This window comes from Mixophyes fleayi, unplaced genomic scaffold (genome assembly GCF_038048845.1).
Source record: "Mixophyes fleayi isolate aMixFle1 unplaced genomic scaffold, aMixFle1.hap1 Scaffold_824, whole genome shotgun sequence".
NCBI classification, from domain to species: domain Eukaryota; kingdom Metazoa; phylum Chordata; class Amphibia; order Anura; family Limnodynastidae; genus Mixophyes; species Mixophyes fleayi.
This window is the reverse complement of record NW_027448547.1, coordinates 1-25,621: the sequence shown is the minus strand read 5'-3', so window position 1 is coordinate 25,621 and position 25,621 is coordinate 1. Positions and strand designations below refer to the sequence as shown.

At 45.4% G+C, this 25,621-nt stretch overlaps 1 protein-coding gene across 1 annotated transcript; it reads left to right on the top strand.

The window, feature by feature from the left end:
* Positions 1-6,006: 6,006 nt before the first annotated feature.
* On the top strand, positions 6,007-25,621 carry ELP5 (elongator acetyltransferase complex subunit 5). Its single transcript, XM_075194619.1, has 8 exons — positions 6,007-6,151; positions 7,325-7,385; positions 7,877-7,957; positions 11,324-11,547; positions 18,588-18,757; positions 19,075-19,155; positions 19,527-19,627; positions 25,467-25,621. The coding sequence occupies exons 1-8, from the start codon at positions 6,100-6,102 to the stop codon at positions 25,573-25,575; spliced, it is 879 nt and encodes a 292-aa protein (XP_075050720.1). The 5' UTR covers positions 6,007-6,099; the 3' UTR covers positions 25,576-25,621.

Sequence of the window (25,621 nt, the reverse complement as noted above, 5' to 3'; positions counted from 1 at the left end):
TATATATATGTACTGACCACTCAGTGTATATATACCTATATACTGATGTATATGTATGTGTACGAGGCTGAAGTTAGCTTCTTATTCGTTTCTAATTCATGCTCCAGCTTCTTATTCAGAAAAGCTTATTTTTAAAGGAATAAATCAATTTGGATCACTAATTTCACATCAGATTAACACTACAGGGTGTCCCTTATACAAAATGCATTAGTATTTTGTCACAATATTTTATCATTTTGAATAAGTAGCTGCAGTTTTTCAAGGGTTAAATGGCATTAAGCCAGCAATTTGACAGTGGGAATCAACACAGGGTGGTCAGTTACATATAAAACATCTGTCTTTTGCCTGGCCCAACGCTGTTTTGGGCATGCAATCAGGTGGCAAAGTAGGCACAGATAGCATTTCGAGCATTTTGAATAAGTAGCTGCAGATTTGCAAGGGCTAAATGTCGTTGGGAAATTGTGTGTCCTGCTGGTGCAGAGATGGTCCTGAGGCCCAAAGTGCAGAGAACTAGGGCAAAGGTTGGGGTCAGGCAGGCTGAACCCTTTGTTCAAAAGGTGGTGGGTGCTGAGGTTGGAACAGGTGGTGTAGCTGGGGGTGAGAATTGTGGGGAGATGAACATTATGGGTGTAAAATTTCCTCGCAAGTCTGTAATTCAATTAGGTGGTTGAGCCTACTAAGGTTCCTGAGGATACTGACACCATGTTTGAGGTAGTTCGTAGTTCAAATGGAGGGAATCGGGGGGATAGGGAGCAGGATAGGCGGGAGGTGGGTGGGATGGAACCAGGGGGGGAGGGGGAGGAAATATATCCAGAAAGGGAGGTCCCGGGGGGATAATTCCTGGGATTGAGGGTGTGGTTTGGTCAGAAGAGTCTTTGGCCAGAAGTGATGGTGTACAGGATCCGGGGATAGGGTCAAAGGCTTTATAGGTGTTAGGTAATATAATGCTGAGAGGTAATGAAGGTAATGCCCATGCTTTTAATCTTTAATGATGGCTCCCCAAGCCATACAGTTTGCCACCATTAATGTGGCATCTGTGCGTTCCGATCGAGCTCGTTATTTGGCCTTTGATTTTTTTAACACACTTAAGGCTGATTTTTTGTTTTTGCAAGAGACATGGGTTGGGCGCTTCGCGGATCTCCACACATGCAAACGGGAGTGGAGGCGAGGTCCCTTCTATTGGTCTCTTGCGGCCGAGCCGTACGGTGGAGTGGTAGTCCCTTTTTCTGGCACGGTAACCATTCAGCGGATTATAGAAATAAGCATGAGCAGATGGATGGTTATGGATGTTTCCGTAAGGGGGCAGGTCCTGAGGTTGATAAATATTTAAGGTCCACAGACCCAACGGGGCAGGAAATGCCTTTTCAGGGAAATTAAACCTTACCTTATTACGGGCCGGCAGATAGTCTTCAGGGGTGATTTTAACACCATTGTTAGGCCAGAGGATAGGGAAGGCTCGTGGACATTGCTGGGCTATGATGCAGGTTTTTTAGTTAATATGGTAAGTCAGGCTGGGCTGGTAGATGTGCATATTCATCACTCTCCAGACCTCACGGGGTTCACCTTTTTTAGAGGTAGAAGTAGGTCAAGAATAGATAGGTTTTTTGCTAAAGGGAGCTCTGTCACATCAACTCCAAAGTTGATGGCGGTAGAGTTCTTGGATCACGTTTGTCTCTGCGTGTCTTTCAGACACCCCTCAGAAAGGCAGAGGCCTGTGGCGTCTGAACTCCAGCCTTCTGGATGATGAGGAGGTTAGACAATCAGTTAGGGACTTCCTTGAAACCCAAGAAACACTTTTGGACACAGGTTGGGCTAGGCCAGAGTGGTGGGAGGAATTCAAAGGAAGAACTCGGAGGTTCTTTAGGGAACTGTTAGTTCAGAGGAATTGGATAAAAAAGAACGTCTGCCATGCCTTGAGACGGAAACTCGATTTCTTGATTTCTGAGGGTGGAGATAGTGGGGAAATCTCCCGGGAAAAATCCCAGATAAAAGAGTGCAAGTATGACCGTGTACCACAGTAAGTACCACTCTCCAGATCCCTACCTTAACTGTAAGAGTTCGGTTGATGCGAAGGAGGTGAGGGAACTGCGCAATGACAGAGGGGTCCTCCAGAAAGACCAAGGAGGTATCTTGTCAGTCGTGCACTCCTTCTACTATGGCTTTTTGTCTGGGAAGGTACTTATCAGAGAGAAGATGGAACGGTTTCTGAGGGGGGTGTCTAGGCTTGGTGGCCATCAGGCTTCTCTTGATCCCTTGGATTCCGAGATAACGGTGGACTAGGTCAGGAGGGCGATTGATAGTTTATCAAATAAGAAATCCCCAGGCCCGGATGGTTTAACCTCCGAGTTTTATAAAGCCTTTGTGGACCTCCTGGCCCCACACCTAGTGGCGGTTTTTAACGAGAGCTTGGGTAGAGGATTACTCCCTCCATGAGGCAGGCCGCCCTTATTTTGCTATCCAAGGGGAAAGACCCATCCAGGATTGAGAATTGGCGCCACATCGCTCTTCTCAATTCAGATAGAAAGATTCTGGCAAAGGTCATTTTTAGCAGGATTATGGAAGTATCAGGCCTGTTGCTTTCCACTTCTCAGCACTGTATGGTAAAGGGTCGAAGCATCTTTAATGCTGTCTTGGCGTTCGGGAGGCCGTGGAGCGGTGCAGGGCTGAGAAGTGGGGTAAGTACCTTCTGGCGCTGGATCAATCTAAGGCGTTTGATTGTGTCAATCATGAATATCTGTGGGCACTTCTTGAGAGGTATGGTCTGCCAGTGAGGTTGGTTAATTGGCTACGTACCATTTATAGGCCGGCCGAGAGCTTCCCTCTTGTAAATGGTTGGGTGGGTCCTACTTTTGCGGTGTCATCTAGAGTCAGACAAGGTTGTCCCTTGAGCCCTCTCCTCTATGTATTTGCGATTGATCCTTTTATCAGGAGGATTTAGAACGGTGCAGTGAAAAGAGTGCAGCTGGCTGTGGATGTTCCCTTGAAGGTAGGGGCCTACGCTGATGATGTCACAGTCATCTTGTCAGACATGGCCGAGGCGCGTGGCATTGAAAATCTAATCTGCGAATATTCTGAGGCTTCGGGCTCAGAGATAAACCAAGAAAAGAGTGAAGTCCTCTGGTTAGGGGAGGTAGGACAGCAGTTTGTCCTTCCGGATGCGCTCCCTCAGTCCAGACGAGAGGTTAAAATCTTAGGTATTCGATTTGGTCCGGGTGACTATGCCCAGCAAAATTGGGAATTAAAACTAGCAGATGCCGCCTCTAAGGTGGATAACTGGAAGAAATGGAAGCTGCCCTACAGAGAACGGATTGATTTGATCCCAATTTTTTTGTATGTCAGTTACATATGTCTGTTGTCAGAATCATTAAGGGTCAATGTCAGTTCCTTGTTCTTTCAGTTGTTATGGGGGAACAAGTTGAACTTCATCAAGAGGAATGTGACCTTCAAACCGAAAGGATAAAGGTGGCCTGGGAATGGTAAACCCAGTGCTGTTCTTTAGTACTGCCTTCTTGAAGCTTCATCTCGGAAGTCTCTTTTTGGAGTCTCCCCCTCGGTGGGTAGCTGGCTTTCGTGTTTGGGTGCACCCCTTTCTCAATGCATGGTTGGATGGGGGTCCTGTAAAAAATCTTCGAGCTAAGCATGGATACCTCCCGGCCTATGTGGTTCAGGGTTTAAAGGTGACAAGGAAATGGCAGATTGAGATGGGTGAGGCAAAAAACTCCTCTAGAAGGGTGTTGGAGAGGAAGATTTTGCGTACTCACTTTGATGTGCCCCTGTTACTAAAGGATTGCCCAGGTGATATGAGCTCGAAGGGTCTGTCTTTGGTGAATTCCAAGCGGATTCCTCCGAAGTTTAGAGATCTCACTTGGCTTGCATTTCACGGGAGGCTCTTTGTTAAGGGGAACCTGAAGCATAGGGGTCTCGATGATCGTGGTTGTCCATGGGAGGAATGTCATGGGGAGGTTGAGACAATGGACCACTTCTTGCTTCAGTGTCCTTTTAATATAGAGGTTTACAAAGGAGTGTCCCACGCCTTAGGCCTTCCGTGTCTTAGTTACCCTGAGTGGGTGTATGGAGCGCTCAAAAGGTGTGGGGATTTTAATTTAAGCACTCGTTTTTTAGTTAGCGTAGTTGTTAGGTTTTACACATGGAGCGCACAGTGTTTTAGTGTCCATTAGGGGCAAAATCCTTCCCTGTAGTGAGGTGGTGGATAGTATTCTGCACGAGGTATGAAAAATAAGGGAAATGGAGAGGGGCCGGATGGATGCTGCGAGCTGGGGTAGACTTTGGCGGGGGCTGAGACCTCACTAAGCGGTAGCTAACACCTGGCAGTCTCTCCATTCTTGGCTATCTATCCTGTTTATATCTCTATTAGATTTTGTGGAAACCCTTTTTTTTAGTAAGGTTCACATACATTTAAAGTTTGCTTTCATTACCTGACAGTAAAGGATGTGTGGGTGGTATTATAGATTGGTGGTGGGGTTGTGGTAATGCAGAGTATTGTGCTGAGGGTTGGCATGTTTCTCTCGTGAAAAGTTTTTGATTTGATTTGTGTTTTTTCATATTTGTAAAGTGGTGTATTAGTTGTTTTGTGGTTGGATTGTAGTAGAATTGGGTGTGTGGAGGTTTGTTCATATTGGTCCTTTTTACCCTTTGGATAATGTATATAGTCTATTTTATCTTGGACAAAGTGATGTTGGATTTATTTTTGTTGCAATTTTTAATAAAAACATTAACCCTTGAAAAACTGCAGCTACTTATTCAAAATGCTATCTGTGCCCACTTTGCCACCTGATTGCATGCCCAAAACAGCGTTGGGCCAGTCAAAAGGCAGATGTTTTATATGTAACTGACCACCCTGTGTTGATTCCCACTGTCAAATTGCTGGCCCAACGGCATTTAACCCTTGAAAAACTGCAGCTACTTATTCAAAATGATAAAATATGGTGACTTTGCACCCTGATTTCATGCCCATAACCTTGTTGGGTCAGGCAAAATACTAATGCATTTTGTATAAGGAACACCCTTTAGTGTTAATCTGATGTGAAATCAGTGATCCAAATTGATTTAATCCTTTAAAAATAAGCTTTTCTGAATAAGTAGCTGGAGCATGAATTAGAAAAGAATAAGAAGCTAACTTCACCCTCGTTGTATGTGTTGTGTGTGTATGTATATATATACTGAGCACTGAGTGTGTATATCCCTATATACTGATGTATATGTATATATATATATGTATGTGTTGTGTGTATATTGTGTATATATATATACTGAGCACTGAGTGTGTATATCCCTATATACTGATGTATATGTATATATATATGTATGTGTTGTGTGTGTATATTGTGTATATATATATATATATATATATATATATACTGAGCACTGAGTGTGTATATCCCTATATACTGATGTATATGTATATATATATGTATGTGTTGTGTGTGTATATTGTGTATATATATATATATATATATATATATACTGAGCACTGAGTGTGTATATCCCTATATACTGATGTATATGTATGTGTTGTGTGTATATTGTGTATATATATATATATATATATATATACTGAGCACTGAGTGTGTATATCCCTATATACTGATGTATATGTATGTGTTGTGTGTATATATATATATATATATATATATATATATATATATATACTGAGCACTGAGTGTGTATATCCCTATATACTGATGTATATGTATATATGTATGTGTTGTGTGTGTGTATATGTATATATATATATACTTAGCACTGAGTGTGCTGCTGCAGGTTAGGGTGATATGGAGACTTAGATAAGTTGTGGTAGGACTACAAGTCCCAGCATACCAGGTAGTGGGGGTACATAAAGTGATACATACAGGGGGTCTCTGATCAGTGTCTCCAGCACAGCCGCCATTTTCCGGGGACAAGTCACAGAAACCTCTACAGGAAAATGGCGGCCGTGACGTCTTCAGGACAGCGGGTGCAGTAAGATGGCGGCTCCGGTAGAGCCACCATTTTGGTACACCTGTGAGTGCTGTTACTGGGGTGTGAAGGAAGCGCGGGATCGGGTGCGTTGATGACGTCATCCTCCCGCGTCAGGCCGCCATGTTACAGGATCTGAGGGCGTCCTGCCCCCCCGGGATCCTGATAATCACTGGTACTGCCCCCCCCTTATATGTCATGTGTTCCCATATATATATATATATTTAGTGTGTGTGTTCGTCTATATATGTATTCATGGCTGTGGGGGTGCTGTGTTCCCCTTTATGTGTGTGTTCATGGCTGTGGGTGTGCTGTGTTCCCCTTTATGTGTGTTTTCATGGGTGTGCGGTGTTCCCCTTTATGTGTGTGTTCATGGCTGTGGGTGTGCTGTGTTCCCCTTTATGTGTGTGTTCATGGCTGTGGGTGTGCTGTGTTCCCCTTTATGTGTGTGTTCATTGTGCGGGGATGCAGTGTTCCTCTTTATGTGTGTGTTCATGGTGCGGGGGTGCAGTGTTCCCCTTTATGTGTGTTTTCATGGGTGTGCGGTGTTCCCCTTTATGTGTGTGTTCATGGTGTGGGGGTGCAGTGTTCCCCTTTATGTGTGTGTTCATGGTGTGGGGGTGCAGTGTTCCCCTTTATGCGTGTGTTCATGGCTGTGGGGGTGCTGTGTTCCCCTTTATGTGTGTGTTCATGGTGTGGGGGTGCAGTGTTCCCCTTTATGTGTGTGTTCATGTTGCGGGGGTGCAGTGTTCCCCTTTATGTGTGTGTTCATGGTGTGGGGGTGCAGTGTTCCCCTTTATGTGTGTGTTCATGGTGTGGGGGTGCAGTGTTCCCCTTTATGCGTGTGTTTATGGCTGTGGGTGTGCAGTGTTCCCCTTTATGTGTGTGTTCATGGCTGTGGGTGTGCAGTGTTCCCCTTTATGTGTGTGGGAACTGGAGTGACCTCCCACACCCCACCTACAGATGGGACCATTGCTCGGCCACCATGGTGGGTTTGTGATGGGTCCATGATTGGTCAGTGTGGCCGTGTATGAAGCATGCCCTGTACCTGCAGCTGTGTGTATTACCCCATGTCTGTCTGAGTAGAGAGAATTTGTTACCTAGGACACTGCTAGCCAGTCAGCAGAGAGTGGGGCAGGTGTGCTCTTCCTGCGTCCGTGATACATCCTGCCGGCGCTCATGTCCCTTGCTGATCTTCGGTCCTTCTGAATGCTGGTGACTTCTGCCAGCACCGCCCTCCTAACATTGCATCAGTCTGAAGTGATGAGAAGCGGTATTTGTCGAGTTGGAGGTATCACGGGCGCTAGAATAGGGGCATCTCATCAGCTGTTGTTTACTGTCTTTTCAGACTCCGCGTTTCATAGTGGTCGGGAAATATTGCTCAGCTTCCTCCTAGCTGCATTACACAGGTGAGTCGCGGGGTGGTAAGTGTGGGTGCAGGGTTGGTGTCGGGGCTGTGTGGGCAGAAGACGGGACCACGGGGGTTGGGGAACAGGGGGTTCTGTGTGGACACAGAGGATGATGGTGGTTGGAGGAGGGCATGACAGGGTAGGAGAATGGAGGGTGCTGTATGGACAAGCAGGGTGATTGGAGTTTAGAATCTGTGTGGACAGGGGGGGGTGACGAGATTGGAGAACGGGGTGCTGCGTGTACAGAGGGGATAATGGTGGGTGAAGGGGGGCAGGGTTGGAGAAGTGGGTGTTGAGTGGACAGAGTGGTTTGGAGAATGCAGGGGGGTGCTGCAATGACAGGTGTGGTGATGGGGGTTGGAGAACAGGGAGTGATCGTGGTTGGAGAATGGGGCAGTGGACAGGTGGGATGATTGAGGTAGAGTAGAAGAAACGTGAACCTGCCCCTGGTTCTACAGGAAGTTTTTAATGGTGGGGTTTTGGTCTTTCAGAGCAGAGAAGGTCCACATCTTCGGCTTTGAGTGGTCACAAGAAGAATTCTTAGCTGGTTTTCCACGTGAACTTTTTCCCAGGTGAGCTAAATTGCGCATGTGTAAGACGGAATATGTCGGCCATATAGAACATACTGATTGCTATTACAGAAACCAGCATTAATCATGGCTCCGACCCTCCTGTATACAACCGGTGTGACAATAACCATCAGGTGGGGAGATAAAGCCAGGTCATAGATGATAAAAAACAGGACAAGTAGCTGAGTCTATGCTGAAATGCTGGACGGTCACCTGTATGAGGCATCCAGGAGCAGAAGATCCCTATTGTCTACAGCGTAACTGGATAAGCTCAATAGACCAGTCACGTAACACTAAGAGCATCTGTCAGGCACTCCTAAGGCTTGAGGGATACAGATGTACAGCAGGGGCAGGAGGCGGCATCAGGTAACTATAATAAGAGGTTTAAGGTGGTAGCATACAAAATACCCACTACAACAGCAGTTTTGTTCTTGTAACTGAGTCTTCCTCTCAGTGCTCAAGCTTGTTATTATTCTCTTATATTTAGGCACCACAAATGATCCGCAGCGCTGTATACATAGAGCGAAGGATGAGACAACATACAGGACAAAAACAAAACCTAAGTGCAGTTTGTTTTGTTATTGACCCAGCTGAGGAGAGGTGCGCTGGGCAGAGATATGAGTGAAGACCGGAATACTTAAGAGACTAGAGAAGGGAAGGAGGAGGGAACGGGGAGCACACCAAAACAAGCTGGACCTGTAACCAGGAGTGTGACTGCAGCCGCAGCAGAGGCGGTGGTGGAGAGGCCAAGGCAGGGGAGACAAGGGCCCAGTGTGGAGGCATGAGAATGAGAGCCCTGATCGAGGGAGCTTACAGCCTAAACAGGAAACACAAAGAGGGTAGACAGGGTAAGGGGACTATGAATAGTGAAGAGGGGGGTTGAGGATGGGGCATAGGAACATCAGGCTTTTCTGTACAGGTGGGTTTTGAGGATTCGTTTGAAAATTTGCAGGCATGGGGAAAGTCTGATAAAATGCGGGAGATGGTTCCAGAGAAGGGGGGCAGCACGGGAGAAATCGGAAGTGAGGCGGCGGACGTACAGAGAGGGCGAGAGGTTGAAGGCTTTAGGAGCAGTGGGGTTAGAGAGGACTATGTAGGTAAGGGAAAGGAGTTTCAAGAAGATTCTATGGCGGAGGGGGAGTCAATGGAGTGTTTGATAGAGGGAAGGCAGATGAAGATTGGTGGGAGAGGAAAATAAGACGGGCTGCAGCGTTTAGTATGGACCGGAGAGGAGCGAAACGGGGGAAGCTGTAAGGAGGAGGTTGCAGTAATCAAAGTGGGGAATGATGAGAGTTTTGGAGGCATCAAAGGGACGGGTGCGAGCTATGTTGTGGAGATGAAGGCGGCAGGATTGGGCAAAGGATTGACTATGGGGGGGGGGGGGAGGTGGTGGACTCTAGAGGGAGGGCTATTAGTTCAGATTTGGCGATGTTTAGTTTAAGGAAACGGGACATCCAGAAAGACCTGGCAGAGAGGCAGCAGGACACATTAGTGAAGAGGTCAGGACATGAGATGTCGATTTGAGTGTCATTGGTGTAGAGGTGGTACTGGAGGCCCAAAAAAAGTGATAAGTTTACCCAGTGAAGAGGTATGCAGAGAAAAGAGGAGAGGGCCAAGGACGGAGCCCTGAAGGACCCCCACTGGTAGGTGGGGAGGAAGGTTAGGGTCAGAAGGAGCGGTCAGAGAGCTAGGAGGTGAACCAGGAGAGGGCCAAGGACGGAGCCCTGAAGGACCCCCACTGGTAGGTGGGGAGGAAGGTTAGGGTGAGAAGGAGCGGTCAGAGAGCTAGGAGGAGAACCAGAAGAGGCAGTTTCTGTGCATTTGAGGTGGTGGAATCCTGATTGGAGAGGATCGAGAAGGAAGTTATCCGAGAGGTAGCTAGTGACACGGTTGTAGATAAGTCGTTCATGCAGTTTAGAAGGAAAAGGGAGAAGAGAGATGGGGTGGTAGCTGGACGTTGTGGAGGGGTCAAGATTAGGTTTTTTTAAGATAGGCGAGACACAAGCAGTTTTGAAGAATGATTGTTCCTGAGGATATGGTGATCTGAGTCGGAGCTCGTCCCATGTATATGATGGCAGAGTAAGAGTGGGAGAGGGAGGGTTGTGCTGTAAAGGTGCATGCTGAGGGGGGAGTTATCATGTAAGTCATGTGACTGTGGTCATCGTGGTGGTCTGTGGAACATTAATAGATCATTAGTAGCAGCTTGCAGGAAAAGGTGAGGGAAACACATTGTGATTGGACAGCTGGACCAGATCATGGCATCGTGCCTTACTGAGCATTATTCAGAGTTATGATTTAACTTTTTTCTATGCTACAGACTTTAAGGAAAGTGTAACCTAGTACGTAGCTAGTATGTTAGTGTATGTGCCCTATGAGCTTGTGTCTTCTACTGCTGGTCCAGACCTTGGCAGCTGAGGTTGCTTTGGACTTTCCATTAGACAAACAGAAGAAAGGACAACACTGCTTAGTGTGCCCATAATATATAGTAACAGTCTAAGGGGCATATTCAGTTAGCCGGGAGTGCATCCAGAATGATCGCGAAGGCACTCCGCGGCGAAGTAACACTGTGGATTTCTCTTCGCCGCCCCCCTCCCTGTAGGGGGGCGAGGAGAACTCCTCGATGTCGAAGTACCGTAGTAGCCTAGAATATGCCCCTGTTTCCATCTCATCGGATCATTAACCTAAAGGCCGGAATTATGAATATAGTGTTATCGTGGAATACAGAACAGGAGAAGTGGTACTCTGTATCTGTTACATATCGAAGTATATAGGAGAAGTGATACTATGTAGAGGTCACTTATACCAATATACAGAACAGAAGTGGTACTATGTATCTTACATATCGCAGTATATAGGAAAAGTGATGCTATGCAGAGGTCACATATCCTAGTATACAGAACAGAAGTGATACTATGCAGTGGTCACTTATTCCAGTATACAGAACAGGAGAAGTGGTACTATGTATCTGTCACATAACTCAAAATACAGAATGAAGGAAGTGACACTATGCGATTGTCAGATATCCCAGCGTACGGAACAGGAGAAGTGATACTAGGCTGTTGTCACATCTCAGTATTCAGAACAGTGGAAGGGGCACTAGTAGCAGCCATGTACCAGGTCTCATCAGTGGCTCATGTGGCCCGTTTATACCACTGCCCCTGTGTGCAGAACTTATCCTGTAACGCTTGGTCTTGTGCCGCACTTTATCAGCTCATTTAAGCAGGTTAAGAATTAGCTGTGGTGAAATCCCAGCATGCCTTGTGGTTGCCTTCCACTGGATAGGGAATGATAGTAATGTTGGGCGGGGGGGGGGGGGGGGGGTGAGGGTCCATACATATATTGAGAAGCATTTCCTGTCTTCTCTCCCAGCCTCACCTTTCATGACGGTTTCTCTGACCCTTTGAATTGGAGAAAGAGCTCACAGTCGCTGACTCTGCAAGATTTCTCTGTGAAACGAATATGGGCACAGGTGGGGTGTCCTGGCGGCCCCGTCAGCATTGTCCTGGACTCTTTGAGCTGGATTTTGTCACGATGTCCCCTCCCGTCTGTCTGTCACACATTGCGTGAATTATCCCGTCACCAGACAAAGGATGGTAAGTGCTCTGGGGATTGTATTATGCTGTATGAGGGCCATGCCTGATGTAAGTACAGGGAAGCTACGTGATTAGTGTGGTATAGGTGAATGTGGATGGAAACAGTGATAGTACTTGATGATGGACACACAGAGGTATAAGATACAGGAAGCAGGTAATTGTCTAAGGTGGCAGATGAGGTGGTGTATTCAATGTATCCTTACTATCCTGGTCCATCTGAATTATCTCTCTTTAGTACACCAACTGTGTGATAGGTTTTACGTGTATAATGTGCGCACCGCGGTACCTTGTGAATAGCGTTATATAATGAGTCTGTACGACAATGTAATCACAGTGGGTAACCCGGGAAGTCCGCCAGTGTCGCGCTGCTTATCCAGGGAATGGGGGTGGCAGTGCCAGGAACTCCCAACTGCTTTGGCAGAATGATAGAAAACCCTGAAGGTGAATTGTGGTCCGACGGGGCCCTTTGGTGCTGCCGTCTTGTTCCCAGACTACGAAGAGAAGGGTACTGTCAGGGTCACCCCCTGTAGTGCTGTAGACACATTACCTACTGGGAGGTACACGTGTAAACACATAAAGCAACAGCTTTAATAAGAGCGTTATTACTGCTGCTAAGATCCTACAACTGGACTATGATGTGGGACCTTGTGCCATCACCCTCCAAGAATTACAGGTAAAAGGAACAGGGCCAAGGACAGCCACATCGCTCATCAGGAGTTTACAGCCCAGTTGTGGAAATTCATGGTGAGATGGATGGATGGAGCCACCACCCAGACACGTGATTATCAACAGTTCCACTACTGGAAGGAATGATTCTGTCCTGTTCCTGGATACTATGTAAGACCACTGGACCACCATCCAGCCTGTAGAGAATGTGCTATAGCTGCAGGAAAGACGGATATCTGAGTGTCCCAAGCCCACCAGCTTTGTACCACCAGCCCAAGTCTGCAAGACTGACTCAATGGGAGACAATAGTGATTCCAGTAGTCCAGTGAAGTGGGGTGAACAACTCTGTGGAGTAAGTCATTTGTGTGGTAAGTGGCCACTACAAGATTGTGGAGACACCTGCAACCAGTCCAATTGGGTAACCTGTGCTGAGAGACTAGGGGCTGCCTGACCTCATCATGGATGCCAAAGGTAAATATGTGGTGTCTGGGAGGTTTGCTGGGATGAACAGCTCCGTGCCACTCACAGAGAGCAGCTGGAGACCATGCTCCAACCCTCTGCGAAGTTGTTCAGTAGGAAACAGAAACCAAGTAGAACTTCCTTGGTGATACACAATGTGGAGATCGGTAAGCACAGGCCAATTAGGCAGCCTGCTGACCAGGTCTCAGCAGAGGCTAAGAAAAGCAGAGAGCTACAGGAGAAGGTGGAGGTAGGTGTGATCAGGGCCTCCCACGGCCATTTGGGAGTCTCTGCTTTGTTTGTTCCCAAGAAGGACAAATCCCTGTAGTTTGTTGTTGACTAAGAGCTGTATGATGTAACAGTGTCTGACACCCGCCCTTTCCCTGCATTGGGGCTTTTTTTTTTTTATCTTTTAGATGAGTTAGCAGCAGCCGGGGACATTTTGAATTTCGACCACGACAGGACTGTAGAAGCTCAAGAATGGTCAGTGTTCAAACCACATTCGGCTTGTATGGGTTTAGGGTGACACCATTTGGGATGAAGAACGCATCACCACCTTCCAGTGCTTAGTTAACCAGTTGCTGTAGGTATTCTAAGACATTGCTCCTGCTTACTTAGACAACAGTCATCTCTAGTAAGAACTGGAATGACAACACATATGTCATATCAGACAAATGCCAGATGGGTCTGTCGGACATATGGTACCTAACGCATCATGTGGGAGGAGAACAGGTGGAAGGTAGAGGTGACTCCAACCCATGACCCAGACCCAGGTACTAGCATCCAACTCTGTAAGGAACTCTAAAGAAGCATGTTCTACTTGTTCCAGTTCTGTCATCCACAGCACTCTTCATATTGATCAGCTTCCATCTCCTCTATCCTCCTTACAAACACTGGAAAGGAAGAACCGTCATATTAAGGCCAGCGTGCACATGGTTTAGTCTGCAGTGAGCGTCTCATCCACCCTTATGTGTAACAGTGTGATATACAAATAGGCTGAGTCCACCCACAAGAGCAGTGTAAAGCTTTGATTGACAGTTGTTACAGCCAATCAGTTTATCCAGGTAAAACGGAGATAGTCCCAATATCCGGCGTTTCCCCTTTACTTAGGCACGTACCAGCAGCAGGGCTATCTGGTATGGATGCTTGGACAGCCCATGGGAGGGGATAGGACTTATACAAACAAATACTGCGCGCTCAGGATAATGAAGTAATTAACGAAGCAGCAGCTGGTAACCCTAACCTATAAAACAAACACTAGGAATGGAATACACCAGCCCCTGCTTCTTAACTATCTCATGATCGAAATAAGCAGTGCTAAGGAAACTACCCTTAACACTATAGAAATACACTAAGTCTGCCTTCCACAAGTTATAAATGAAAACATAAGAAGTTATATTTGCTATAACGGAACGTGTCAGGGTTTTGAACACATTTTTGCATTAACATCTTTTATCTTTTCAAATAATTGAGAAGTTGAGGATTCAACATTACTTTTATATTTGGCTTCCTTGCCTGAGAAGTGAAATGCTGTTTGTTGGATGTAGCTGATTGTAATCCGTACAGAACAGTGTTGCAGCGTGTTCCCCATGACCGCTTGCAGTGGGTGTGTGAGCCACTGTCTGGCTACAGTGTCTTCATCGGGCGCTGAAGCCAGTCTGACATACAGTAAAGCTGGGTACACACTACAGAAATTTCGACCAACTTTTTATGCCGAGCAATTTTACATGCGATCGATGGTCCGATCTCTTGTTCCATGGACTGCATACACACTAGCCTTGTTTAGGACGAGAAAGGGAAGAGCGGACGTCCCGTTAGTGACTTTTTACAGCCATGTTGTCGTGAACAATGATTTAAATTTCGTACACACTGCAGCAGCGTTTGCGGGAAATGTAACGCGATACCAAAGACATTAGTATAAAAGGGCAGAGCTTTCGCTAAAGTTAACACCCAAAGCTGCATAAAAAGATAAGACTACACTGTCTCTTCATTCATTTCTATAAAATAGAAGTTAGTAATATACATTAAATTTAGAAAAACATTTAACTGCTAAAGTGGAATGCAATGATTATTCCCTAATAATAAAATCCCTTCGTATGTAATGGAATGCTCCATTCTCGGCGTGCATCATCTCTGATTGGTCCACAGCAGAAAGAAACGCCCATGTCAGAGTGTATAAAATGACAGAGGAACCTGTTTGGCACCGAGGAGCGTCAGAAGATGGCAAGTGAGCAAGTGGCAGTGGGGGTTAAGGTTGAGGAGAAGGTGGTAGTGGGGGTTGCGGGTGAGGAGAAGATGTCAGTGGGGGTTGAGGAGAAGGTGTCAGTGGGGGTTGCGGGTGAGGAGAAGATGTCAGTGGGGGTTGAGGAGAAGGTGTCAGTGGGGGTTGCGGGTGAGGAGAAGATGTCAGTGGGGGTTAAGGTTGAGGAGAAGGTGGCAGTGGGGGTTGCGGGTGAGGAGAAGATGTCAGTGGGGGTTGCAGCTATGGAGACGAAGAAAGAGTCAGAGATGGTGCTGGAAGGGCCAAAAAATGTTGGAAAAGTTAAGTTGGGGGATGGAGATACTCAAGAAGAGCAAATCCAATGAGCCCAAGAGAGGTGGAGATGATGGTCAAAGTACTGGACCAGGACGACAACGACATTAAAAAAAGGTCAGTAGCACATGTAGTGTACCTGTAGTGTAGATGTAGTGTCACATAAAGCAATGTAAAAGGCTAATTTATAACCTCATTTTTTATGTCAGAACGAAGAATTAACGGTGAGAAGGCCTGTTTAGATAACACTGATACCACTATTGTTACATCTGTTAGCAAACAAGGAAAAATTTAAAAAGAAAAGAAAAATATACTAAAGAAGTTCTACACAAAGGTATTTCAGTGAACATGTGTAGACATGTAAATGCTTTGGGCACATACCTGTACCATTATAATAACCAAAATAGCGCCTATTTTCCAGAATGCTCGGAGGTTAAGCCCGCTATTATTGCGATTTCGCCACAGGGACCAAAATATAAACTGGTCTCGAGCAGTGTGCAAGGTGAGAAAATGAGAGTATTTATGTCGTTGAATATAAATTACAGATATTGAAGTTAAATGTTAAACATTTTTTATTTCCTTGTTTCGTAGATAAAGAAATCAAAGGGAATAGAAATGACATCAAGACCTGTTCTGCCACAAACCAGTAGCACCTTTAAAAATACTAAATACTAAAAATAATACTCTGCAGTATTCAGCTCTCTGATTGGTATGGGCGCACTCACTTCTCATGCGGGTCTTTCTGTGTGTGTTAAAATTTTTGTACCTTTTCCAGCAATAAAAATGTTGCTTGAACACTGTGTGGTTTATTCTGGGTACTTCACAATTATAAGTTAATATAGGTTAATATAACTTTAATAAGTTATAAAGGTATAAGTGTATAAAGACGCAAAGGGTAATAACACACGTGCTTTATACACATGTAACGGTCTGCAGCCAGACAGGTGCAATATACATCAATACAAAACACAGTGATGTGCGGATTCCGCACCACGTGGTACTGGGATTGACATAAAAAAATTACATACACACGCCCCCCAGGTCGAGGAAGTATCGGAGGATTGTCGTGGATCGGACGGAAGTTTATACACACTACACGGCGGAAACGAGATTGGACCGAAAATATTAAACGGTACGACCAACCAAATGAGGCGACAATCGTCCATTTGGGCAGACTTTCGACCATCGTGTCACTGCACACACTGACCCGACTTTTGAACGAGCGGTCGTATGTCGGCTGTTTGAGCCGATTATTGGACGAAAACCGTGTAGTGTGTACCCAGCTTAAAAGGGAGCAGAGGTGGGGAATCTTTATCACCAGATAACGCTCGGCTTTAACAATCGTCTGTGTGGAGATAACGCTGTATTAAGAGAGCTTTGGGTTTATGATCACCCTGATGAGATAAATCGTTGTCCGCTTTATATCTATTTGAACTTATGCAGGATCTCCGATATATTATTGTTGACATTCTTGCTGTCTATCAACACAGAGGTGGGAGAGTCTATTCGGAACAGCTGCAAGGATTTAAGCACTGAACCACTTCAACATAAGCTGGCTATAGGCGTCAGGAATTTCTTTAGAATAGGGGGAAGTAGGAATAGAGATGACGTCCCTCTCAAATTTGTGATCTATATTCTCCTTTGTAACAAAATTATCTGTCTTATCTCTAAAGAATTTTATTTTCTTCCTATTAATGGTTTAAGATCTCGTTGGATCCTTATATATTACATTTTAGATGGAGGCGGGTCAAACCTCATTTTTAGAGTGGTATTATGCCTATATTTTATTAAGCGGCGCTTACTCCAAGCCTCATTTTCGCATTGAATATCTATGTCATACTTCCGGACCTCAAGCCTCGTTTTCATAGTCGCAAACAGGAAGGAAATTACACCGTCCACCGGGGAGCACAAATATCGGCGTCGGTGGGTCATCATATCAGTCTTGATAAAGACTCTATCCCGAGTCGAAACACGTCGGAAGATGTTCCCACTGGTTACCTGTGACCTGCAAGTTCCACGCATGACATACTGGAAGAGGTCAACTGCCTTGGTGTACCATCGACCTTCTTTGAGATATGCCTATGTTCATGGACCTTCTGGTACGGGTATTTTAAATTCACTATTGAAGGATTGCACTTGCTTTGTGTTTGGAGTGCAGCTTCCTGTTGATTTAATAAAAGGTATGCACTAGAGATATTCTCTCCTTTTTTAAATCGCGAGAGCTGTTCATTATGGAGGCGCTACCTTTCGGCTTGAGACGAGTTTATTGATGTGCCTTTATCAATTCCATTTCTGTAAGCATATATCATATAGGGGATAAGATCCCCATATCATCGTTCACTTCTACACGGGTGATGGATTTGGATTTTATCTCCTTCCTTCTGATTGGTTGACTCTTTCTTATAATTGATTATATTCATGCAGTCTATACTATGTATTGTGTTTTAGTTCATTTAGACTGTGTACATTGAGTGATACAAGTATGTACATTCAAGATTATCAAGGGCCTCATGGGAGCGCTTGTTACGTATGTTTTCTTGTTTTACCTATATTGTGTGGGGAATAATGTGGAATTCCTTTCTATAGTACAGGCTGCACGCAGTAGAGAGCGCCCCCTATATCCATTTCATTTTCTTTTTATGATTGATATCAACCTATGTATATTTGATATTACAACCAAATTTTTAAATATGTTTTTGCTGCAATTCTTCTTTTTTGATAGAGCAATGCATTCTCATCAGCAACTGCTTTAGATTATATAATCAGTGTTATGGAACTTTAGTGATGGTAATTTGTCACAAGTACTACATTTGTTATTTATGTGTGTTCCTTAAATGTTTAGCGTTTGGAAAGCAAACTTAGGGCTAGATTTACTAAGCTGCGGGTTTGAAAAAGTGGGGATGTTGCCTATAGCAACCAATCGGATTCTAGCTTTCATTTATTTAGTACCTTCTACAAAATGATAGCTAGAATCTGATTGGTTGCTATAGGCAACATCCCCACTTTTTCAAACCTGCAGCTTAGTAAATCTAGCCCTTAGTGTTACGGGTAGTCTCCTTAGCACTACTTGTTTCCATCATAACCTTGTTAAGAAGCAGGCGCTGGTTTATTCCATTTGGACATAGTTTGAAGTAAAACACAATGTTAGTGGTGTGGGCTGTTATGTGGGCTGTAATGGGGCACGGGCAGCAGACAGGCTGTGTGCTTAGTAACTTCTTTGGTAGTGTGTGACTATCTACAGCTGAACTCTGGGTGTGGTTGGTGAGATGATTGTGTAGAAAACATTGTTTATCAGTTCCCTGGAGGACCTTGTGACATCTCATTATTAATAATTACATATATATTGCTTGAGTCGCTGAACCCGCTATCTCTTTCTGTGCAGGGCTTCATGAAGTGCATGTTCTGGCATTGCTGCACTCTGATTTACACGTTCCAGGGGTGATGCGATCTGTCTGTCTTCTCGCTGACGCTGTGATCGATGTGAAGGAAAGGGGGGAAGGGCAGAAGGTCACCATCGTACACCGCAAGAGGTCCGGCAGAGTTGTCACTCATGTGAGTAAAGTATTTATCCATCTAACTACTTTGCCAGGGTGGGGCAATTAGTCTTCAATCAGAGCCCAGGAGTCTATCAACACAGAAACTCCAGTGTGTTTAGTTTAGTCTGTTGGTGAATATTCCTGTTGTTCACCGCTGCTGTAGACTTAGAGGTACCTCGGCAGTGGTGGCCAATATATTAGAAGGTGTATACACGTTCCTTTACTAGTTGTAGATGCTTATTGTGTAACAACCTGACTGTCCTCATACAAGTGATGCACCAAGACCTTGAGGTTCCTAATATCCCATCATTGTACTAGATATCTGTGTTGCAGGCGGAACACGTCAGGGTCTGTGATGACTTCTCCCTGGAAACAATCAGTGAAATCGGAACAGAACCAGAGAGCACAACTGAGGTGAGAAGTGGCAGACGACGATGATATGTTGGTAGTGGACCTAACAGAGAGTAACGTGTGTATGAGTGTATAAGTGTGACTAAAGGGAGGATTGGACCTGTGCTTGAAGGAGGGGGGTGGGAGCAACAAGGCAAAGTGTAGAGCTATGTTATGTGGGGGTGACAGGAGGATTCGTGGCTGCACTCCTAGATAAGGGATGGCTAATTATAATCTATAGGGGCATTTTGAAACCGGTTATAGAAAAAAAAAACCTGATGTTGAAGGTGAAGATTAAAGAGCGATGGTCGGCTTCATAAAGGAGTCTGCAATGCTCTGCAGAAAGAGGGTGGAGCTTGGGATCAAGGTTTACTCATCTGTTTCTCCCATTCAAGGTGGATCCCACAGAGAGTCTGACATTTAATCCTCGTCTGTCAGAAGCTGACCGAGAACTGAAGGAATCTGCAATTTTGCCATATACATTTAGTAACAACAAGTAAGGAGAATACACACATCGCACCCTCGTTCCAGACCTCCAACACCACATCCATTATATAAGGTGTATTGTGGAGTCAGGGTGTCCACTTGCGCTCTCTTACTGCAGATTCAGCTAGTTTCTATCAAAAGGAAATAGAGCCACAGCAATTTATCACTCAACCACCAAAATTACATCTATCCCCCACCAATACACCACTTGTCCATCAATAGGGCGTTTATCCCCCACAATACACCACTTGTCCATCAATAGGGCGTATATCCCCCACAATACACCACTTGTCCATCAATAGGGCGTATATATCCCCCACCACTACACCACTTGTCCATCAATAGGGCGTATATATCCCCCCAATATACCACTTGTCCATCAACAGTGCGTATATCCCCCACCACTACACCACTTGTCCATCAATAGTGCGTATATATCCCCCCAATATACCACTTGCCCATCAACAGTGCGTATATCCACCACCAATACACCACTTGTCCATCAATATTGCGTATATATTCCCCACAATACACCACTTGTCCATCAACAGTGCGTATATCCCCCACCAATACACCACTTGTCCATCAATAGTGCATATATCCCCCACATACACCACTTGTCCATCAATAGGGCGTATATCCCCCACAATACACCACTTGTCCATCAATAGGGCGTATATCCCCCACAATACACCACTTGTCCATCAATAGTGCGTATATCCCCCACAATACACCACTTGTCCATCAATAGGGCGTATATCCCCCACAATACACCACTTGTCCATCAATAGGGCGTATATCCCCCACCAATACACCACTTGTCCATCAATAGGGCGTATATCCCCCACCAATACACCACTTGTCCATCAATAGGGCGTATATCCCCCACCAATACACCACTTGTCCATCAATAGGGCGTATATCCCCCACCAATACACCACTTGTCCATCAATAGTGCGTATATCCCCCACAATACACCACTTGTCCATCAATAGGGCGTATATCCCCCACAATACACCACTTGTCCATCAATAGGGCGTATATCCCCCACAATACACCACTTGTCCATCAATAGTGCGTATATCCCCCACAATACACCACTTGTCCATCAATAGGGCGTATATCCCCCACCAATACACCACTTGTCCATCAATAGGGCGTAGATCCCCCACCAATACACTACTTGTCCATCAATAGGGCGTATATTTCCCACCAATACACCACTTGTCCATCAATAGGGCGTATATACCCCACCGCAATATACCACTTGTCCATCAATAGGGCGTAGATCCCCCACCAATACACCACTTGTCCATCAATAGGGTGTATATCCCCCACCAATACACCACTTGTCCATCAATAGGGTGTATATCCCCCACCAATACACCACTTGTCCATCAATAGGGTGTATATCCCCCACAATACACCACTTGTCCAGCAATGGGGCGTAGATCCCACTGCAATACACCACTTGTCCATCAATAGGGTGTATATCCCCCACCAATACACCACTTGTCCATCAATAGGGTGTATATCCCCCACCAATACACCACTTGTCCATCAATAGGGCGTATATCCCCCACCAATACACCACTTGTCCATCAATAGGGCGTAGATCCCACTGCAATATACCACTTGTCCATCAATAGGGCGTAGATCCCACTGCAATATACCACTTGTCCATCAATAGGGCGTATATCCCCCACAATACACCACTTGTCCATCAATAGTGCGTATATCCCCCACAATACACCACTTGTCCATCAACAGTGCGTATATCCCCCACAATACACCACTTGTCCATCAACAGTGCGTATATCCCCCACCACTACACCACTTGTCCATCAACAGTGCGTATATCCCCCACCAATACACCACTTGTCCATCAATAGGGTGTATATCCCCCACCAATACACCACTTGTCCATCAATAGGGTGTATATCCCCCACCAATACACCACTTGTCCATCAATAGGGTGTATATCCCCCACCAATACACCACTTGTCCATCAATAGGGCGTATATCCCCCACCAATACACCACTTGTCCATCAATAGGGCGTATATCCCCCACCAATACACCACTTGTCCATCAATAGGGCGTATATCCCCCACAATACACCACTTGTCCATCAATAGTGCGTATATCCCCCACAATACACCACTTGTCCATCAATAAGGCGTATATGCCCCACCAATATACCACTTGTCCATCAATAGGGCGTATATGCCCCACCAATATACCACTTGTCCATCAATAGTGCGTATATATCCCCCACAATACACCACTTGTCCATCAATAGTCCGTATATCCCCCACAATACACCACTTGTCCATCAATAGGGCGTATATCCCCCACCAATACACTACTTGTCCATCAATAGGGCGTAGATCCCCCACCAATACACCACTTGTCCATCAATAGGGCATAGATCCCCCACCAATACACCACTTGTCCATCAATAGGGCGTATATCCCCCACCAATACATCACTTGTCCATCAATAGGGCGTAGATCCCACTGCAATACACCACTTGTCCATCAATAGGGTGTATATCCCCCACCAATACACCACTTGTCCATCAATAGGGTGTATATCCCCCACCAATACACCACTTGTCCATCAATAGGGTGTATATCCCCCACCAATACACCACTTGTCCATCAATAGGGCGTATATCCCCCACCAATATACCACTTGTCCATCAATAGGGCGTAGATCCCACTGCAATATACCACTTGTCCATAAAATAGGGCGTAGATCCCACTGCAATATACCACTTGTCCATCAATAGGGCGTAGATCCCACTTCAATATACCACTTGTCCATCAATAGGGCCTAGATCCCACTGCAATATACCACTTGTCCATCAATAGGGCGTAGATCCCACTGCAATATACCACTTGTCCATCAATAGGGCGTATATCCCCCACCAATACACCACTTGTCCATCAATAGGACGTATATCCCCCACCAATACACACTTGTCCATCAATAGGGCGTATATCCCCCACCACTACACCACTTGTCCATCAATAGGGCGTATATTCCCGACCAATACACCACTTGTCCATCAGTATGGTATATATTATTGGTGTTGATTTGTGAGGTGTCTCAGTGCCAGACTTGGGGAGGACAGCTCATGCATAAAACAGGGAGAAAATAAAAGTAGACGGGAGGGCCCTGCTCATTAGAACTTACAATCTAGTTGGTAAAGCGCAGAGCTTAGACAAGAGTAGCAAACCCTCTTGTTGAGGTTTGAGATGTATTACGGGGTGGTGGTGATGGCTTTGTAGGTGAGTCATTTGAATTGAATCCTGGAGAATATGGGGAGCTGGTATGGGGATTTGCTGAGTGGTGCAGCGTATGTTAAACAGTGAGAGAGGCAGATCAATCTTGCCACGGTCAGGTGAATGCCAGTTAGGCAGAGGTTGCAGTAGTCAAGGTGAGATATATTCCCTTCAGTACTCCACTCATTAATATTTTATTATTAACTTTTATTTATAGGGAGTCAAAAAATGTTCTGCAGTGCCATACAGAGGTCAAAAAACAAAACGGTACATGGTATTACATGACAGTATAGTACACAAGCACCAACACAACTCTCGACACAACTAAAAATAGCCTAAATGGGCAATGGGGTGTATGGGGTATAGTCAACGCTAGCTGAAACCTGTGCCGATGAGCATGGGCGCAACTAACAGGTTCAGAAGAAAATGGAGGATCGGAGTCAATAAGCAGAAAGCTCAAGGAGAAGGTACAAAGTGTTGCTGGTGAGCAGAAGTCATAAGTAACGAAAAGAGAAGGAATACGAGGAAATCCCTGTTCACTAGAGCTTACAATCTAAAGGGAAAGGGACATGTGAGTCAGTGTAAGGGGATCTAGAAATCATAAAGGTGGAGTTGAAGCAAAGGTGGGTGAGATGGAGGCTGAAAGAGAGTGAGGTATACTACATAGGGGAATGGTTAAATGGTGGAATGGAGTATAGTCTGATGAAATGAGGGAAACTGTTCCAGTGGCGAGGGCAGTATGGGAGAAATCTTGGATTCGAGAGTGAGACCTTGTTACCATAGTGGAGGTGTGACAAAGGTCATTGGCTGACAGATCCTCCCTCTCCTTTGCCTCCCCTGATGGGGGGGGGGGCAGGAAAGGGAGGAGTCAAGAATGACACCCAGGCAACGGACTTGGGGATCAGAGGAGATAGTGGTGTTGTAACAGTGATGGAGAGGTGGGGAGGGGAGGAGACTCTTAAGGGAGGGAAGACAATTAGTTCAGTTTTGGCCATGTTAAATCTAAGAAAACATAGGGACATCCAGGAGGAGATGGTGGAGAGGCAATTGGACATCAGAGAGGAGGGAAGGGGAGAGATCAGGAGATGAACGGTAGAGTTGGGTGTTCATCCAGGGTGGAGGTGTACAGAGAAAAGATCAGAGGGCTAAGGACAGAACCCTGAAGGACTACCTACGGGAAGGATGAATAGGGGAGACGAGGGACCAGAGGTAGAAACAGAGCGGTTGGAGGTGAACCACGAGAAGACATTGTATCAGAAAGGCCATTGTTGTGAAGGGTGTGCAGTAGGAGAGGGTGATCCATAGTGTTAAAGCAGCACATATTTCCAGGAGGATAAGCAAGGAGAAGTGGCCCCTGGATTTGGCCGAAAGAAGATGATTGGTGACTTTGGTCAAGGCAGTTTCTTGGGGATGGGGGGAGTCAGTTTGGAGAAGATCAAGGAGGCAGTTGTCAGAGCAGTAGCTGGTGAGATGGTTGTAGACAAGCCGCTCAAGTATTTTGGAGTTAAAGGGGAGTAGGGAGATGGGGCAATAGTTAGAGTGTGATGTGGGGTCAAGACTTCTTTTTTATTTTTTTTGTTTTCCAAGAATGGGTGAGGCATGTTTGAGGGGAAGATATCGGTGGAGAGATAGATTGAGGAGGTGAATAAAGTGGGAGCAGGCAGTGGGGGAGAGGGTGCAAAGGAGGAGAGAGGCGATGGGATCCAGGTGGAGAGGATAATAGAAGAGAATGGACTTTGTCGGCTTTAGTGGGGTGGAAGAAGCACAAGATGTAGTGGCTGGAGGTAGAGGAGGGTGGAGTGTTAAGAGGTCAGAAGAGAGATAGGAGGAGGAGATTCCGTGTCTGATGGACTCAATTTTGGAAGTGAAAAAGGAGGAAAGGCAGTGCAGTAAGGGGGGGGGGCGGGCAAAGAAGGGTGTTGAAGATGGCAATATGACGGCAGGGTTTGAAGATTGGGAGAAGATGAGAATTAAAGAAGGAGTGTGAGGGAGCTGAGCTGTAGGACAAGAGGATGAACTTGAAATGTAGGAAGACTGACAGATTTTAAAGAAATCTGGTAAATTTGTAGTGCCAAAGTTGGGGTTTATATGATGCAATCGATATGATACAGATCCCCTACAAATACAGCACTCGTCCATTAATATGACACAGATTCGCAACTAATGCACCAGTTGTCATTCAATATGATATATGTTCCCACCAATAGCCAAGGCATCCATCAATATATGATCTAGTTCACAGTAACTACTTGCATCTCCCAATACTCCACACATCTTAAATTACATACATGCCCATCAATACAATACTCGTTCATAAATATGATATAGATTACCATCGACATACTACTTGTCCATCAATATGACATATAGTAGATCCCCAAATACATCAGTCGCCCATCAATATGACATAGATCCCCTATCCATTCATCACTTGTCAGTCTTCATAATTTTTTGCTTAAATGTGGAGAATCATTATGTATGACTCTGCTTGATCGGAAATAGACCTCCTTTATATGGACATTAATTTGTTTCAATTCTTGCACTACTGTTTTTCTCATAGGAAATTGTCCCTTCTTCAATCTTCCGGAGGATCTGCAAAAATCTTCTATGACCCAGACCCGACTGATGACCTGGATGACGAAGATCCAGATGATGACCTTGATGTGTAGTGATAACATAATGATATCTTTTATATCTCTGTAAATAAATGATGGA

Bases quoted from the DNA above. Each gene is read 5' to 3' on its own strand.
- ELP5 (XM_075194619.1), top strand. From the start codon at position 6,100: ATGTTACAGGATCTGAGGGCGTCCTGCCCCCCCGGGATCCTGATAATC. The intron at 6,152-7,324 runs GTACTGCCCCCC...CTGTCTTTTCAG, and splicing joins CGGGATCCTGATAATCACTG to ACTCCGCGTTTCATAGTGGT. The intron at 19,156-19,526 runs GTGAGAAGTGGC...CTCCCATTCAAG, and splicing joins AACCAGAGAGCACAACTGAG to GTGGATCCCACAGAGAGTCT.